The sequence below is a fragment of the Ovis aries genome, chromosome 15, assembly GCF_016772045.2.
Source record: "Ovis aries strain OAR_USU_Benz2616 breed Rambouillet chromosome 15, ARS-UI_Ramb_v3.0, whole genome shotgun sequence".
Classification (NCBI taxonomy): domain Eukaryota; kingdom Metazoa; phylum Chordata; class Mammalia; order Artiodactyla; family Bovidae; genus Ovis; species Ovis aries.
Genome location: NC_056068.1, coordinates 49048903 through 49066471, shown reverse-complemented (window position 1 = coordinate 49066471; position 17569 = coordinate 49048903). Strand labels below are relative to the sequence as shown.

Genomic DNA, 17569 nt, shown 5'->3' with positions numbered 1-17569 from the left:
GCCTTCTGAGAAATCTGTATGCAGGTCAAGAAGCAGCAGTTTAGAACTGAGCATGGAACAACAGGCTGGTTCCAAATAGGGAAAGGAGTACTTCAAGGCTGTATATTGTCACCCTGCTTATTTAACTTATATGCAGAATACATCATGCAAAATGCTAGGCCAGATGAAGCACAAACTGGAATTAAGATTACCAGGAGAAATATCAATAACCTCAGATGTACAGATGACACCATCCTTATGGCAGAAAGCAAAGCAGAAGTAAAGAGCCTCCTGATGAAAGTGAAAGAGGAGAGTGAAAAAGTTGGCTTAAAACTCAACATTCAGAAAACTAAAATCATGGCATCCGGTGCCATCACTTCACGGCAAATAGATGGGGAAACAATGGAAATAGTGACAGACTTTATTTGGGGGGGGGGGGCTCCAAAATCACTGCAGATGTTGACTGCAGCTATGAAATTAAAAGATTCTTACTCTTGGAAGAAAGGCTATGACCAACCTAGACAGCATATTAAAAAGCAGAGAAATTACTTTACCAACAAAGGTCCATCTAGTCAAAGCTATGGTTTTTCCAGTAGGCAGGTATGGATGTGAGAGTTGGACTATAAAGAAATCTGAGAGCCGAGGAATTGATGCTTTTGAACTGTGGTGTTAGAGAAGACTCTCAAGAGTCCCTTGGACAGCAAGGAGATCCAACCAGTCCATCCAAAAGGAAATCAGTCCTGAATCTTCGTTAAAAGGACTGATGTTGAAGCTGAAGCTCCAATACTTTGGCCACCTGACGTGAAAAACTGACTCACTGGAAAAGCCCCTGATGCTAGGAAAGACTGAAGGCAGGAGAAGAAGGGGAAACAGAGGATGAGATGGTTGGATGACATCACTGACTCGGTGGACATGAGTTTGAGTAAGCTCTGGGAACTGGTGATGGATAGGAAAGCCTGGTGTGCTGCAGTCCATGGGGTTGCAAAGAGTTGGACACTGAGCAACTGAACTGAACTGAAATATGTGCAACTATTTGTATGTTACATATACCTCAATACAGACTTCCCTGGTGGCTCAGATGGTAAAGAGTTTGCTTATACTACAGGAGACCCGGGTTCAATCTCTGCATCAGGAAGATCCCCTGGAAAAGGAAATGGCAACCCACTCCGTATTCTTCACTGGAGAATTCCATGGACAGAGGAGCCCGGCGGGCTACAGCCCATGGAATTGAAAGATTTGGACATGACTGAGTGAGTTTCACTGCACTATAACTCAATAAATATGAAAAAAAAATATTGTGACATCATGGCAAGTTTTATGCATTTATATCATCAATGCCTTAACAGGGGGGACCTTGGGGAGGTTAAAATCCTATGCTTTGAGTTGAGAGTTTTTTCTACAGCATCCTTGAATAACCCTGTCCCTGATCTGTTTGGTTCTAACTCCATAGATGATGGGGTTGAACATGGGAGGTACCAGGAGATAGAGAATAGCAAACATGACATGTACTACTTGGGGCACATGATGCCCAAAGCGGTGGGTGAGGAAAGTAAAGAGGGCTGGGATATAAAGAGCCAAGATGACACAGATATGGGAGGCACATGTGCCAAAAGCCTTGAGCTGGGCTTCACCTGAGGGTAACCCCAAAACAGTTCTCAAAATGATTCCATAGGATACACTGATGACAATAATGTCAAAGCCAACTACAGAGAAGGCCACAAAAAGTCCATATGCACGATTTACTCTAGTGTCAGCGCACACCAACTTCAGCACAGCCATGTGCTCACAGTATGACTGGGGGATGATCCGACTGGGGCAGAAGGGCATCCTGGACACCATGAAGCAGAAAGGACTCACCCACAGCAGCCCTCTCATCATCACACCTGCCCCCAGTTTACCCACGACAGCCGGGGTCAGGATACTAGAGTGATGCAGTGGGAAGCAGATAGCCACATATCGGTCCAAGGCCATAGCCATGAGCAATCCGGACTCCACTGAAGAAAAGGCGTGGATGAAGAACAACTGGATGAGGCAGGCATGGTATTCAATCTCATGATCATGAAACCAGAATATGGCCAGCATTTTAGGTTGTGTGGACGTGGAGAGGACCAGGTCAGTGGTAGCCAGCATGGCCAGAAAGAGGTACATGGGCTCATGCAAGGTGGGGTCAGTTCGGATTACATGAAGGAGAGTGATATTGCCGACTAGAGCCGCAACATACATGGCACAGAATGGAAAGGCAACCCAAAACTGGGAATTCTCCAATCCTGGGATCCCAAGCAGGATGAAGGACACAGGATGAGAAGAACTATTCCCTGAAGTCAACATCATAGGATGGTTAATGTTTCTCCATTGGAAAGGTGATCTAGTCTCTGCAGGTGATAGCATTAAATTGTTATTATTATTTATAATCCTTTGGATGGAAGAACTGGGCTTAATGGTAAGCTACAATGAATTCAGGTATTTTAACAAATAAAATTTTGCAATATAATACATTGCTAACCTTCATGTTTATTCATATTTATGTCCTTGAAAATAGGGTCAGAACATGCTAGTTGCAAGTACAATATTTTATAAATTTTGAAAGTAGAATCTGCTGAAGGAAAACTATCTTGGAAAATAATGTCATAGTAATTATTTCCCTCTGTTCAATTTATAACCAATAATCGATTCACTTGACCTTTCTCATAGATCCCTCCATCACACTTGGGAAGCCCTGCCTCAGGGAAGCAGTTGATTCACTACACCACACCAATGAACCCATTCCTGGGGACCCAGGCTCTGTGGATGTGGGGAGCAGTGATCTGCCCTTGCTCTTCCCACTGGAAAGGGGCTACTGCTTCTTCAAGGGGTACGGCTATGTAGGCGATGACTATGAGGAGGACCCCACCGTCTCCCTGCTGTTAGGTTCTAGACTCCCAAAGCTAAGGACCCCAGCATCTCCTTAGGCCCCAGGAGGGAGGTTGGCATGTACTTTCCCTGTGACCTCTCCCAGGACAGGGCTGGTCTCTGGGAGACAAGCACACTAGCCAAGGGCACCAGGCTGGTTAGAGGTTGAGTCAGGCCTCGACCTCCTGTGCCCTGTCTTTCTTGGGACTTCATACACACTTGGACTGACCAGTGTTGTGGGTATTCAGAGTCAGTATATTTGTATTTTACATGAGAATCTCCTTTTCTTCTTCTGCAGAAATATTCAGATATACACACAGGCAGACATCCAGATGAGACAGGCAGAGTTCTATTAAAAAAAAAAAAAAAAAAAAACAGGCTCCATGCTGTGGCCTCCTACATCAGAATTCAAAGAACAGCAACAATACAACACTTGAGCCACTTTTCAGGGTAGGAAGTCAGTTTGGAAAACTCTTTGGCTTAAAGGCCCTAAGCAGTCTATTTAGTGACACTGAGATAGTTTTGACTCTAAGACAATTACTATGAGGATTTGACTCAAAGGTATCTGATTGACCAATTGTGTACCGATTGTGTAAGACATTTAGTGTATGGCTCTTCCTAGTTGTAGGATCATCAGACTTTTTCTATAAAAGGTCAGATCATCAATATTGTAGGCTTTCTGGGCCATACAATCTCTGTTACAACTAATCAGCTGAGCTGAGTAGCATGAAAGCAGGCATAGTTGATATACGACCTGTGAGTGTGGCTGTGCTCCAACAAAAGTTTATGTACAAAACCATGATGCAAAGTGGAGCTGGTGCAGGCTATAGTTTTCCAGTTCCTGTCCTAAGTGTTAAATTTCATGAAGTCATCCCTGAGTCGTGCTCTATTCCTAGAACCTGTGCTTTGTGACAAGGACTTTAATCAATGTTGACTGAAGAAACTAACAAATAAAGGTCATTATTCAGTAGCAATGGAGTCATTAACCAATCAACCATTTCTTAAAATGTCCTGACAGAAGCCCCCTCTTGAACACCAGGAGCATAAGACAGTTATGTCCATTTCTCATACTGTGGTTGCACTGCTGGCCAGGGGAGGACTTTGTGAACATCATCCTCTGCTAGTATTTGCCAGCATTACATGGGGGTAATCCTACTGTCTCATCCCACATGTGAACGCTACCTAACTCAGAGTAAGTGACACAAAAACTCATCTGGTTCTTACCCACCACACTCACACTACTTACTCTCAGTTGACCTATCCTTTGTTTGAAAGAATTAGCTCTTACCTCCTTCATAACAGAAGTATAGAGACAAGAAGAGTATCTTTTCAAACTCCCTTTAACCAATCAATTCTGGGTATGGACAAATGTTTCATTCCAGATCCAGGAGTTAAAAAGAAAGAAAGGATTTCTGGAAAATCTTCAGACCTTATCTTTCTCTAACTTGAAAACTTTACCCTCCTTCATAGATAATAGCTCTTGTTGTTTGGTTGTTAAGTCATGTACAGCTCTTTTGGGGCCCCATAGAATGTAACCTGCCAGGCTCCTCTGTCCATGGGATTTTCCAGGCAAGAATACTGGAATGGGTTACTATTTCCTTTTCCAGGAGATCTTACTCAGGTATCAAACTCATATCTCTTGCACTGGCAGGTGGATTCTTTACCACTGAGCCAAAAGCAAAGCTCAGATAATAGCTATGGTCCAGTGCTCAGTTGTGTCCAACTCTTTTTGATTATATGGATTATAGCCCATTGGGTTCCTCTGTGTATGGAATTTTCCAGACAAGAATACTGGAGAGGGTTGCCATTTCCCCCTCCAAGGAATCTTCCTGACCCAGGGATTGAACCCACGTCTCTTGCATTGGCAGGCAGATTCTTCACTACTGAGCCACCTGGGAAGCCTGATAATAGTTACAGGTTCGCTCAAAACAAACAATCCTATCTATGATAGGGTGACAATGCAGAGACTTAGAAGGATGTTCTGCTTGTGAGCAAGAACCTCTTGGTCGCATAAGGAGACAGAACAACTTAAATATGTGTGATGTTGAGAAGAGCAAGAAGATTTTTCTTCAGAAGTGTGCCCAGTGCCATACTGAGAAGAAGGGAGGCAAGCGTAAGACTAGGCCAAATCTCCATGATCTGCTTGGGTGAAAGACAATTCAACCTGTTGCTTTATCTTACACAGATGCCAACAAGAACAAAGGCATCACCTGGGGAGAGATGCTGATGGAGTACTTGGTGAATTCCAAGAAATACATCCCTGGAACAAAAATGATCTCTGCTGGTATTATGAAGGGAGAAAGGGAAAATTTGATAGCTTATCTGAAAAAAGATACTAATGAGTAAATCAGACAGGCTTGTGGCTGAATGAATATTATCAGATTTTTGAATTTTGATATTAATTCTGGTTCAGCAAGTATTATGACTGTTTTCCCCTTCTAAAGAGATGATTGAACTTGATTGAGGAATGTTAAGCTTTTCAGGGAAATGGTGAATGCTTTCTCAAACCCTATGGGAGATTAACTTTATATTCAGATTTCTATAATTGGTTATATTAATATACTTAAATATTGAGAAGATCCCTTCACTGTCTCGTAGAACAGAGTAAGCTTCACCTGATTTCAAGTTGTGCTCATTAGCCTGTCAAGGCAAGGCCTGAAGATACACTGACAATATTCACTTTATCTTTCTGTTTTTTAAAATTATGCCAATTTAAGGGCTTCCCAGGTGGCTCAATTGGAGAAGGAAATGGCACCCCACTCCAGTCTTCTTACCTGGAGAATCGCAGGGATGGCGGAGCCTGGTGGGCTGCTGTCTATGGGGTCGTGCAGAGTCGGACACGACTGAAGTGACTTAGCAGCAGCAGCAGCAGCAGGTGGCTCAGTGGTAAAGAATCCTCTGCCAATGCAGGAGATGCAGGAGATGTGGGTTCAATCCCTGGGTTGGGAAAATACTCTGGAATAGGAAATGGCAACCCACTCCAGTATTTTGCCTGAGAAATCCCATGGATAGAGGAGACAGGTGGGCTGCAGTCCATGGGATCTCAAAGAATCCAACATGCTTAAAGCAACAGAGTGCACACACATGCCAATTTAATTAAAATTTTCTATGTAAATATTTCCTTTTACTTAATGAAAGACATTTTAGTGTGGTTTATGTTTAGCATCAAATAAAGAGCATTTAACACTACTGACATTTTATAGATGATTTTTAAGATCAGAAGCTTTTAAATTCTCTGAGACAAAATATGTTATAAACTTTGCTTGTGAATTCTTTATAAGGTCTAATTTGACTGTTATAACTCTGGATTATCTTTCAAACAAGGACGCTGTTCAGTAACACAACTGTTGAACTACTGTATACATGTGATTGATAAAGGTGCTTTTGACTACTCATGAGAAGGATTCAACTAGAAGAGATATATAATTACCCCAAATCTGTAAATTATCTGATCATAGGCTTAGGTTTAAAAACAAAATCACATATCATTAAAAAAGAAAGAAAATTTAGAAATACATACACATTATCTGGGTACTTAGGTTTTGTTTTAACCCCATCTGCCTGGACTGACCTTCCAAAACAGTCATATATGCTCTATGAGCTAGAGGCTCCCTCCTTCCCTTCGGTTTACCACTTGTGTGTCACCCTCTGCTTGTACGAACATAGTCACTGACACTGAAGGTCACCTGGAAAAGAATACCTGGGCCATCTCACTCTTGCACTGGGCACTGGAGAAGACGCTGACTAAAGATTCAATTTAGCCAAGTGAGTATTAATTGCTTTGATTAATTGTAGAAGGCATTGCTATTTTTTGTAGATATAACACTACACACTTTTACATTTTATTATTTCTCTCACACACACTTTGCATCTCTATTTATAATAAGAAAAATAGAGCTAAGAGTAGTTACACAATTTGCCCAAGACTACACAATAATTCAGTGTCAAATGCATAACTCACAACTGATGATCTTGGTGGTCCACACCACTGCCTCTGTAGGTAGTGATTGATTGGAACAACCACTCTGGTAGGATACAGCAGAGATTGTTGGCCTGTCATTAAGAAGTAAGATACAAAGAGAACCTGTGAAATAGTATGTGCTGTGCAGTGCTTAATCACTAAGTCGTGTCCAACTTTTTGCAACCCCATGGACTGTAGCCTGCCAGGCTCCTCTGTCCTTGGAGACTCTCCAGGCAAGAATACTGGAGTCGGTTGCCATGCCCTCTTCTAGGGGATCTTCCCAACACAAGGATCAAACCCAGGTCTTCTGCATTACAGGCAGATTCTTTATCATCTGAGCCACCAGGTGAAATTTTATATAATTGTCTACAATTCTGAATTACAGAAAGATCTGCATTTGAAACCAGAAACCCTGCTATATCACTGGACTGGTTGCCTTTAGAATAGGTTTCTGATCGATTGTCTGGCATCTTGGGGTATAAGCTGCATTCTCTAGGATGGCATCTTTACTGACTTCTGTCCATGAGCCTTAACAGATAACTCACCTGTTGTACAAACTTTTTTAGGGATGGTGACTCTCTTCTCAGCCAAGGTCCAGATACTCATGTACTTTGAAAAGCCAGTTTTTATCCTCTGATTCATCTACTTCCCAGACTCTCCAATGACCTTTTCACAGACCAAATTTCCCTCATAAGCAATACCTCGCAGCTTCCTCATGTGATTCTATTGGCCCTGACTTCTCACTGTCAGATTTTGTTTCTTGGGTGAACACTGTAGGAACAGCACCGACCTGTGACCCATGTCTAAGGTGACAAATGGGAGCCCTTGAGAGGCACTTCTCTTTCCTCTCTGCACTTTCTGCTCCGTTCCTAATGAACCTGATACTTTCACTATCATTAACTTGGAAAAGTATCAGTTTAATCCGTGTTGTTCAAACCTGAATGGATAGACTAAAATGAGTTGAGAACTTGCTAAGGAATAGTTTCAGAAAAATTTACACTCTGCTTTCCTACACTGGGGTATTTAAACAAAGACCAAGGACAATAAAGCTGGAGTGGTATGGGGTTCAGATCCAACCTCCTTCCTGGAGGGACTGTGTTTGGAGGAAGTCTTCCTACTTTTCTAGACTCTCCCTGGAGGACACAGAACAAGCTGCAAGTCTTCTTCCGATATCAGGCTGGAGATAAGCAGTCATGGTCTGTGGATCGGGAGCCCCCAGTGAGTTAGCCATTCTGCACAGTGTACACCATGCCTCTAGCTCCTTTTAGGCTCTGTGAGTCCTACTGCTCCCTGGGATGGACAGAGATGAATGGGGCTCTGGGCACCCCTCACTGTGAGATCTGCTTTGGTACTCATCAACTCCAATGTGACCAGAAGTAGCTCTAAATGGCTTCTGGAAATCAGCTTTTAACAGAGACCACCTACTAGAGCCTATTTAAAAACCTATGAAAGTCTAGCCTTTTCCTTTCCCCAGACACTAATTCTCTGAACCCGTCCTGGGTCCCACTGCCTCTTATCCACACTGGCTTCCTCTGAGACTGGAGACTAAAGCTGGAAGGATTAACCCCTAATTCTCCTTTCTCCCATGTACACACAAATCCAAAGACATGGGATTTGAATGCACATAAAAGAATGTAGGTTGAGATTACCTGAGTGTAAATTTATCTGTATTACTGTAAATTATTGTTAGTCAGATTATGTATGGGCTTCCCAGCTGGCATAGTGGTAAAGAATCTGCCTGGCATTACAGAAGACACAAGAGACATGGGTTCAATCCCTGGGTTGAGTAGATCCCCTGGAGCAGGAAATGGCAACCCACTCCAGTATTCTTCCCTGGAAAATTTCATGTACAGAGGAGACTGGAGGGCCACAGTCCATGGGGTCACAAAGAGTCAGACATGACTGAGGACGTGTGCAGGCAGAGTATATATATTTAGACCTGAAGGGATATTTTGTGCAATGTGAAAGTATGCTTATTCATTTTGTATGTTGATGTGTATATCCAAGAGAAATAAATACATGTGTAAAGGAGTGGACTTGCTTACTAATTTATGTGTGTATAATCTTGTATGCAAGTATGAATAATCATTTGGAGGAAGTATCCATATTTAGTGTGATAGTAGGGCTCTGTGAGGTCAAGGTAACTGACACCTGTGGATAAAAAATGTCCCCTGTCATATCAGTAAGCAAAAAATGCAGCCTGACATTTAAGCCATGATACCATCCGCCAGTGCAGTCCCTTATTCTCTCCGTGTGCTGTGAGGGGAATTCAAGAGAGAGAAAAACCAAATGTTGGTCCTAGATAGTCAAGATACATTGTCAAAGTAATCAATTTAATGATTCCAGACTCTTGGAAAGGCACTAAAATTATTAACTTGAGATGCCTCATTTTTGTATGCTTAGCAATAATCTTTTGATGCTTAAGTACCTGTTTGTTTTTTCTTCAGCTAAAGTCCTATATATCCCGTCTCCTCTCTTATCTCTTTGGAACAGTTTCTCAGAGCTGAGAGGCAATATCCAGGATGTAGAACTCATTAGTACTTTCCATGACCCTGTGGATATCCTGGGCATAAAAAACTTACTGTGACCAGAAAGGTTTGGGAACTACAGACCCAAGCTGCCCACCCTGGCCAGGCCTGATAGTAACCACCTGCATGAATTATCTCACAACAGGAGGTCCTGGTAAAGAATTCGGAACTAACAATCTACCACCACCCGAAAGAACTTGAGAAAAGTCAAAAGAAGAGGTGAGACACCAGTCTACATGTCACAGTATCCTCCCAGAATCCTTTTCCCTGGACTCCATCTTGGATGAGCAGTGAGTGCTCTATCAGGAAGGGGCATGATGGGGCTCTGCCCCTGAGTCAGAAAGATTTGCCAGGGATAAGCCAGAAACTAGCTCTATTACCATAAAACCCGAGTGTGCAAGCCATGTGACAGAGCAGTTCTGGGTTTGTTATGCTGCTGCTGTCCACCCAGGCACCAGTGAAGTCTCTTGCTTTGTCAGCACATTTGTCTCCTTAGATAATTCATTTCTAAGTGTTAGACAAGAGCCCACTCTTGGGTCCTGGAAAGGGTTCCTCCTTCCTGTACCATCACGTCTTGGTTACAGGAACTAGGCTTCATTCAGCCCCCTTGACCTTGTCTGAGTTCTAGTGAGCAGGTATACATACATACATATATATGTAACAATATGTTTGAGCTGTTTTGCAGATACTGAAACTCCTACCAGGTTGGAGAAATTAACGGTATGCTGCTCACAAACACAGAGACCCTAGACCAGTTGGAACCAGAAGCATGGTGATTCTGACTCCCACTTACCACATTGCCAACCAATCAGAAGAATGTCCACAAGCTGATCATGACCTCTTTGAACCATTACTATAATCATTACTCACTAGCCTCTCCAAATTTGGACACACAGTTTTAAGGACTTTACCTCACTGTGACCCCTTTGCCTGGCAGAGCAATAAAGCTATTCTTTTCTATTTCACCCCAAACTCTGTCTCAAAATTAATTTGATATTTGGGTACAGAGGCTGGATTTGGCTTCATCAGTAAGAACTTGAACTAAGACAGCAAGGTTCTAACCTTTAGTACCTCAGAATGTGACCTCATTTGGAAATAAGTCCATTGCAAATGTCATTAGTTAAGATGAGGTCATGCTGAAGTAAAGTGGGTTCCTAATCCAATATGATTAGTGTTCTTATTAAAAAAAAAAAAGGAAATTTGGACACTGAGAATACACACAAAGAGAATGTTATATAGACATGAAAACAAAGATCAAGATAATACGATTACACACCAAGGTTTCCAGCAAACCAACAGACTCTAGGAGAGAGGCAAGGGACAGTTTCTCCTGCACAGCCAACAGAAGGGATCATCCCTCTGATACCTTAATCAGGGACTTCTAAGCTCTGGAACTTCTAACATGACTATTTCTGGGTTCAAGCGACTCAGTTTGTGGTACTTTGTAATGGTAACCTTAGAAAACTAACACAAAAATAAATGCATTTTTATCCATTATTCTAAGTCACCATCTATAAATAATTCATTTAACACAAGCTAGTGGTTTTTTTAAAAAGAATTCTAAGGAAAAAAATTTTTTTTCCTAAGTAAGATCCTACAGAACATATTTGCTTCAGTTAATTTCAGTTCAGTTAATTTCATTTCAGTTGTTCAGTCGTATCTGACTCTTTGCGACCCCATGAATCGCAGCACGCCAGGCCTCCCTGTCCATTACCAACTCCTGGAGTTCGCTCAGACTCACGTCCATCGAGTCAGTGATGCCATCCAGCCATCTCATCCTCTGTCGTCCCTTTCTCCTCCTGACCCCAATCCCTCCCAGCATCAGAGTCTTTTCCAATGAGTCAACTCTTCACATGAGGTGGCCAAAATACTAGAGTTTCAGCTTTAGCATCATTCCTTCCAAAGAAATCCCAGGGCTGATCTCCTTCAGAATAGACTGGTTGGATCTCCTTGCAGTCCAAGGGACTCTCAAGAGTCTTCTCCAACACCACAGTTCAAAAGCATCAATTCTTCAACACTCAGCCTTCTTTACAGTCCAACTGTCACATCCATACATGGCCACAGGAAAACCATAGCCTTGACTAGATGGACCTTAGTCAGCAAAGTAATGTCTCTGCTTTTGAATATACTATCTAGGTTGGTCATAACCTTTCTTCCAAGGAGTAAGCGTCTTTTAATTTCATGGCTGCAATTACCTAGTGTTCCACATATCGTAGGAGTGATCTTATATTTATATAAAAATAGATCAATACATTGTGAAGGAAAATCATGAGATCAGTAATAGCCCCAAACATAATTAATTGACTTTAATCAGAGAAATCAATGAACTTCAGTGACATGAAAATATCTTTATGTGGATAGAACAACTGGATGGATATCTGTATAAAAACTAAAATGAACCTTAATTCTTACCACAGTGTAAAATATCTTTATTTGCAATATAATATAAACCTAAATTTGAAAGCTGAAACTATAGTCTATATATATATGATACAATTGTCATGAACTTGAGGAAAGGAAAAAATTTCTTAGCACACAAGTGGATTCCAAAAAAAAAAAAAAAATTAAACTTCATCAAAATAAAAACCAATTTACTTACTGAAAAAGACATAAGTGAAAAGGAAATCCACAGATGAAGAAAATATTCACAGTGCATATATCTGAGAAATAAAATGACACAATCAATAGAGAAAAAAACAGCTCATTAAAATTTTTGCTAAAGGAATATAAATGAGCCTCTAATGGTATAAACAAATATGAGTTCAAATTATTATTCATTAGGAAGATGAAAATTCAAACCAGAAAGAATTGCCAGTACAAAGTCATTAGAATAATCAAAATGAAATACATTGACAACACTAAGTGTTGGCAAATTTGTGGAGCACTTGGGGGCACTCAGGTTCTTAGTATAGCCCCATCAGGAAATGTTTTTAACTATTTGTAACAATGTTTTGCATCTTTTTGACCAAGAAGTTCCACTTCAAGTTGTAGTTCCCACATAACTAGTTTACATTTACATCAAAAATGTCAGAGTATCAGAACATTGTAAATCAACCATATTTCAATTTAGAAAATGTTAAGAGTATATTTAGAGTAGCTGTTTACAGAAGAGCTAAAATGTGGAAACCTAAATATCTGTCAAGTGAAGACTAAACAAATTTTGCAACATAATAAAAATTTTGCAACATAATCAGCAATGAAGAAAAATAAAAGAACTGAAAAAGCATTTGAAAAATAATGCAGTGGAATTTCAAAGTGTCAAGATAAAGAATGGAGCCTAATGCTTTAAAATAAGAGCAAAAAATCACCTACAAGGAAAAACCAGAAAGTTTAATTTTAGTCTACCCAGGCTTAGTAATGAATGGGTGAAGTAAATTTAGTAGTTTCTATATGCCAGGTTGTACTCTAGAGGTTTATAAATTACGTAGTCATGAATTCTCTATAAGACCGAATGAAATAGGTATCAACATCCTCATTGTACAGGTAGAGAAGCTAAGACACAGACAGGTGAACATTTTAGTGTGGACATACAGAACTAGAATTTTGTCTCTATTTTTCAGTTCAGTTCAGTTGCTCAGTTGTGTCCGACTCTTTGCGATCCCATGAATCGCAGCACGCCAGGCCTCCCTGTCCATCACCAACTCCCAGAGTTCACTCAGACTCACGTCCATCGAGTCCGTGATGCCATCCAGCCATCTCATCCTCTGTCGTCCCCTTCTCCTCCTGCCCCCAATCCCTCCCAGCATCAGAGTCTTTTCCAATGAGTCAATCTTTCACATGAGGTGGCCAAAGTACTGGAGTTTCAGCTTTAGCATCATTCCTTCCAAAGAAATCCCAGGGCTGATCTCCTTCAGAATGGACTGGTTGGATTTCCTTGCAGTCCAAGGGACTCTCAAGAGCCTTCTCCAACACCACAGTTCAAAAGCATCAATTCTTCAGTGCTCAGCCTTCTTCACAGTCCAACTGTCACATCCATACATGACCACAGGAAAAACCATAGCCTTGACTAGACGGACCTTCGTCGGCAAAGTAATGTGTCTGCTTTTGAATATTCTATCTAGGTTGGTCACAACTTTTCTTCCAAGGAGTAAGCGTCTTTTAATTTCATGGCTGCAATCACCATCTGCAGTGATTTTGGAACCCCAAAAAATAAAGTCTGACACTGTTTCCACTGTTTCCCCATCTATTTCCCATGAAGTGATGGGATCGGATTCCATGATCTTCGTTTTCTGAATGTTGAGCTTTAGGCCAACTTTTTCACTCTCCTCTTTCACTTTCATCAAGAGGTTTTTTAGGCTAAACCTTAAATGTTCAAAGAAAATTATTTAAGGCATGTGAAGAAAAGTTATGACCAACCTAGATAGCATATTCAAAAGCAGAGACATTACTCTGCTGACTAAGGTCCGTCTAGTCAAGGCTCTGGTTTTTCCAGTGGTCATGTATGGATGTGAGAGTTGCACTGTGAAGAAGGCTGAGCATTGAAGAATTGATGCTTTTGAACTGTGGTGTTGGAGAAGACTCTTGAGGGTCCCTTGGACTGCAAGGAGATCCAACAAGTCCATTCTGAAGGAGATCAGCCCTGGGATTTCTTTGGAAGGAATGATGCTAAAGCTGAAACTCCAATACTTTGGCCACCTGATGTGAAGAGTTGACTCATTGGAAAAGCCTCTGATGCTGGGAGGGATTGGGGTCAGGAGGAGAAGGGGACGACAGAGGATGAGATGGCTGGATGGCATCACGGACTCGATGGACGTGAGTCTGAGTGAACTCTGGGAGTTGGTGATGGACAGGGAGGCCTGGCATGCTGTGATTCATGGGGTCGCAAAGAGTCGGACACGACTAAGCGACTGAAATGGACTGAACTGAACTGAACTGAATCCTATATACAGTCAATCTATCAATGAAGTGCAAGAGGAAAAAAGAGAAATAGAGATTTTAAACAGGCAAGAACACACAGAAAAGTTATCATTTATTAATCACATCATATTTTTCTGAACAAAACTGGATTATGTAGTTCAGCAAAATGAGACCTACATCCAATAGAGTTCAACAGCTGATAACCAATTAGAAATTACTCAAGGGTGCCATGGAGAGTAATCTCAGGAAAGCATCACTCCAACATGCCTTTAAAAATGCAGAATGTGTTAAACTCTTGCACAAAAAAATACGGCCTCAGAGCAAACGTATTGTTAGAAGTTCTTGACTCAGGCCCCACTCCAGATCTATTGAATCAGGTTTTCAATTTTAACAAGATCTTGAGGATGTTTGTATGATAATGAAATCTTAAAATTTAGTACCATTATGAATAATTAACAGAAAGTCACTAAGTGAGATGATACTGAAAGCTTGTCTTTATCCTGCAAGTGGGCAAAATGGAAGATAATTTGAATTCCAGAAAAAACAGAAAGCTATCCCAGAAATCTATGGCCTGATGCAAATTAAATAGAAATGTGACATAATTATGGTCATTTGAATCAGAGTCAAAGAAAAAAATTGACTTTATCTTGTTGAATGAGTGTCTTCTTTTACAGCAATAGGTGTTAGAGAGTAACATGTCATTCTTTTTTTTGTTGTCGTTAGTCATACTATGTATTCCAGATTCTTGTTGAATAGCGTTATTTAATATTTCAATCAAAGTTGATTTGCTTAAAAGTTCCAACAACTGAAACATAAATATATCATATTTTATATATTTACCAGACTGTATGCAATTGGACTGAAGCAAAGAAGAAAGGGTAACAATATTCCAATTGAGGTACATAGGAAAAAAAGCATACTACTGAGCAATAATAGGAAATGAATCACTCATACACACAACAGTATGGATGAATCTGAAGAGCTTTATATTGAGCAAGACACAAGACTCAAGTTTTAGTGGGAGAGAAAAATATCAAGAAAGAAATCAGACCAGAATTTGTGTGTTTAGGATGGATGGGAGAGTTTGATTACAAAGAGGCAATAAAACTGAAACTGGTTACTATTCAGCAGGGCTCTAAAGAGTTCCAGTACTACTGACCTTTACATCTCAATGTAGAAAAGAATTCAGCGAGAGTCAAAGTGATAAATAAGAAGTGATTTATCAGAATAATACATTTGTGAAGTTTACAGCTGGGTGGGTGAGAAATGCCTTACCCTAAACTTTCAGTTCAGTTCAACTGTACAACTTTTTTTTTTAATTTTAATTTTTACTTTATTTTACTTTACAATACTGTATTGGTTTTGCAATACATTGACATGAATCTGTAACTCCATGGACTGCAGCAGTCAAGGCTTCCCTGTCTATCACAAACTCCCGGAGTTTGTTCAAACTCATGTTCATTGAGTAATGCCATCCAACCATCTCATCCTCCGTCATCCCCTTCTGCCTTCAGTCTTTCCCAGCATCAAGATCTTTTCCAATGAGTCAGTTCTTCACAACAGGTGGCCAAAGCTTCAGCTTAAGCATCACTCCTTCAAATGAATATTCAGGACTGATTTCTTTTAAGATTGACAGGTTGCATCTTCTTCCAGTCCAAGGGACTCTCAAGAGTCTTCTCCAACACCACAGTTCAGAAGCACCAATTCTTTGGCGCTTATTTTCTTTATACTCCAACTCTCACATCCATACATGGCTACTTGAAAAACCATAGCTTTGACTAGACAGACATAGCTTTGACATTACTTTGTTGACAAAGTAATTTCTCTGCTTTTTAATATACTGTCTAGGTTGGTCATAGCGTTTCTTCCGAGGAGCAAGCGTCTTTTAATTTCATGACTGCAGTCTCCATATGCAGTGATTTTGGAGCCCAAGAAAATAAAGCCTGTCACTGTTTCAATTGTTTCCCCCTCTATTTGCCATGATGTCATTGGATCGGATGTAGCTTCTTGAATGCTGAGATTTAAGTCAACTTGTTCACTTTGCTCTTTCTCTTTTATCAAGAGGCTCTTTAATTCTTCTTCACTTTCTGCCATAAGTGTGTCGGGATGACAATATATAGCCTTGAAGTACTCCTTTCCCGATTTGGAACCAATCTGTTTTTCCATGTCTGGTACTAACTGTTGCTTCTTGACCTGCATACAGGTTTCTCAGGAGGCAGGTAAGGTGGTCTGGTATTCCCATATATTTGAGAATTTTCCACATTTTGTTGTGATCCACATGGTCAAAGGCTTTAGTCTAGTCAATAAAGCAGAAGTAGATGTTTTTTCTGGAACTCTCTTGCTTTTTCAATGATCCAACGGATGTTGGCATTTTGATCTCTGGTTCCTCTGCCTTTTCCAAATCCAGCTTGAACATGTGGAAGTTCACAGTTCATGTACTGGTGAAACTTGGCTTGGAGATTTTGAGCATTACTTTGCTAGCTGTGAGATGAGTGCAATTGTGTGGTAGTTTGAACAATCTTCAGCATTTCCTTTCTTAGGAATTGGAATGAAAACTACCTTTTCCAGTCCTGTGGCTGTTGCTGAGTATCCGAATTTGCTGGCATATTGAGTGCAGCACTTTCACAGCATCATCTTTTAGGACTTGATATAGCTCAACTGGAATTCCATCACCTCCACTACCTTTGTTTGTAGTGATGCTTCCTAATGCCCACTTGACTTCACATTCCAGGATGTCTGGCTCTAGGTGAGTGATCACACCATTGTGATTATCTGGATCATGAAGATCTTTTTTGTACAGTTCTGTGTATTCTTGCCACCTCTTCTTAACATCTTCTGCTTCTGTTGGGTCCATACCATTTCTGTCCTTTATTGTGCCCATCTTTGCATGAAATGCTCCCTTGGTATCTCTGATTTTCTTGAAGAGATCTCTAGTCTTTCCCATTCTATTGTTTTCCTCTATTTCTTTCCTCTATTTTTTTCTGATAACTGAGGAACCCTTTCTTATCTCTCCTTGCTATTCTTTGGAACTCTGCATTCAAATGGGTATATCTTTCCTTTTACCCTTTGCCTTTTGCTTCACTTCTTTACTCAGCTATTTGTAAGACCTCCTCAGACAATCATTTTGCCTTTTTGCATTTCTTTTTCTTGGGCATGGTCTTGATCACTGCTTCCTGTACAAGGTCACAAACCTCCATCCATAGATCTTCAGGCACTCTGTTTATCAGATCTAATCCCTTGAGTTTATTTGTCAGTTCCACTATATAATTGTAAGGGATTTGATTTAGGTCATACCTGAATGGTCTAGTGGTTTTCCCTACTCTGTTTAATTTAAGCCTGAATTTGGCAATAAGGA

At 40.7% G+C, this 17569-nt stretch overlaps 1 protein-coding gene and 1 pseudogene across 1 annotated transcript; one reads left to right on the top strand and one right to left on the bottom strand.

Annotated features, from left to right (window-relative positions):
* Positions 1–1350: 1350 nt before the first annotated feature.
* LOC101117788 (olfactory receptor 52R1-like) lies at positions 1351–2316 on the bottom strand. Its single transcript, XM_004016688.4, has one exon. The coding sequence runs from the start codon at positions 2308–2310 to the stop codon at positions 1351–1353; it is 960 nt and encodes a 319-aa protein (XP_004016737.3). The 5' UTR covers positions 2311–2316.
* A 2586-nt stretch (positions 2317–4902) lies between these two features.
* LOC121816695 (cytochrome c-like) lies at positions 4903–5214 on the top strand (annotated as a pseudogene).
* The last annotated feature ends 12355 nt before the right edge of the window (positions 5215–17569 follow it).

Coding starts and splice junctions, on each gene's coding strand:
- LOC101117788 (XM_004016688.4), bottom strand. CDS start 2,310: ATGATGTTGACTTCAGGGAATAGTTCTTCTCATCCTGTGTCCTTCATC.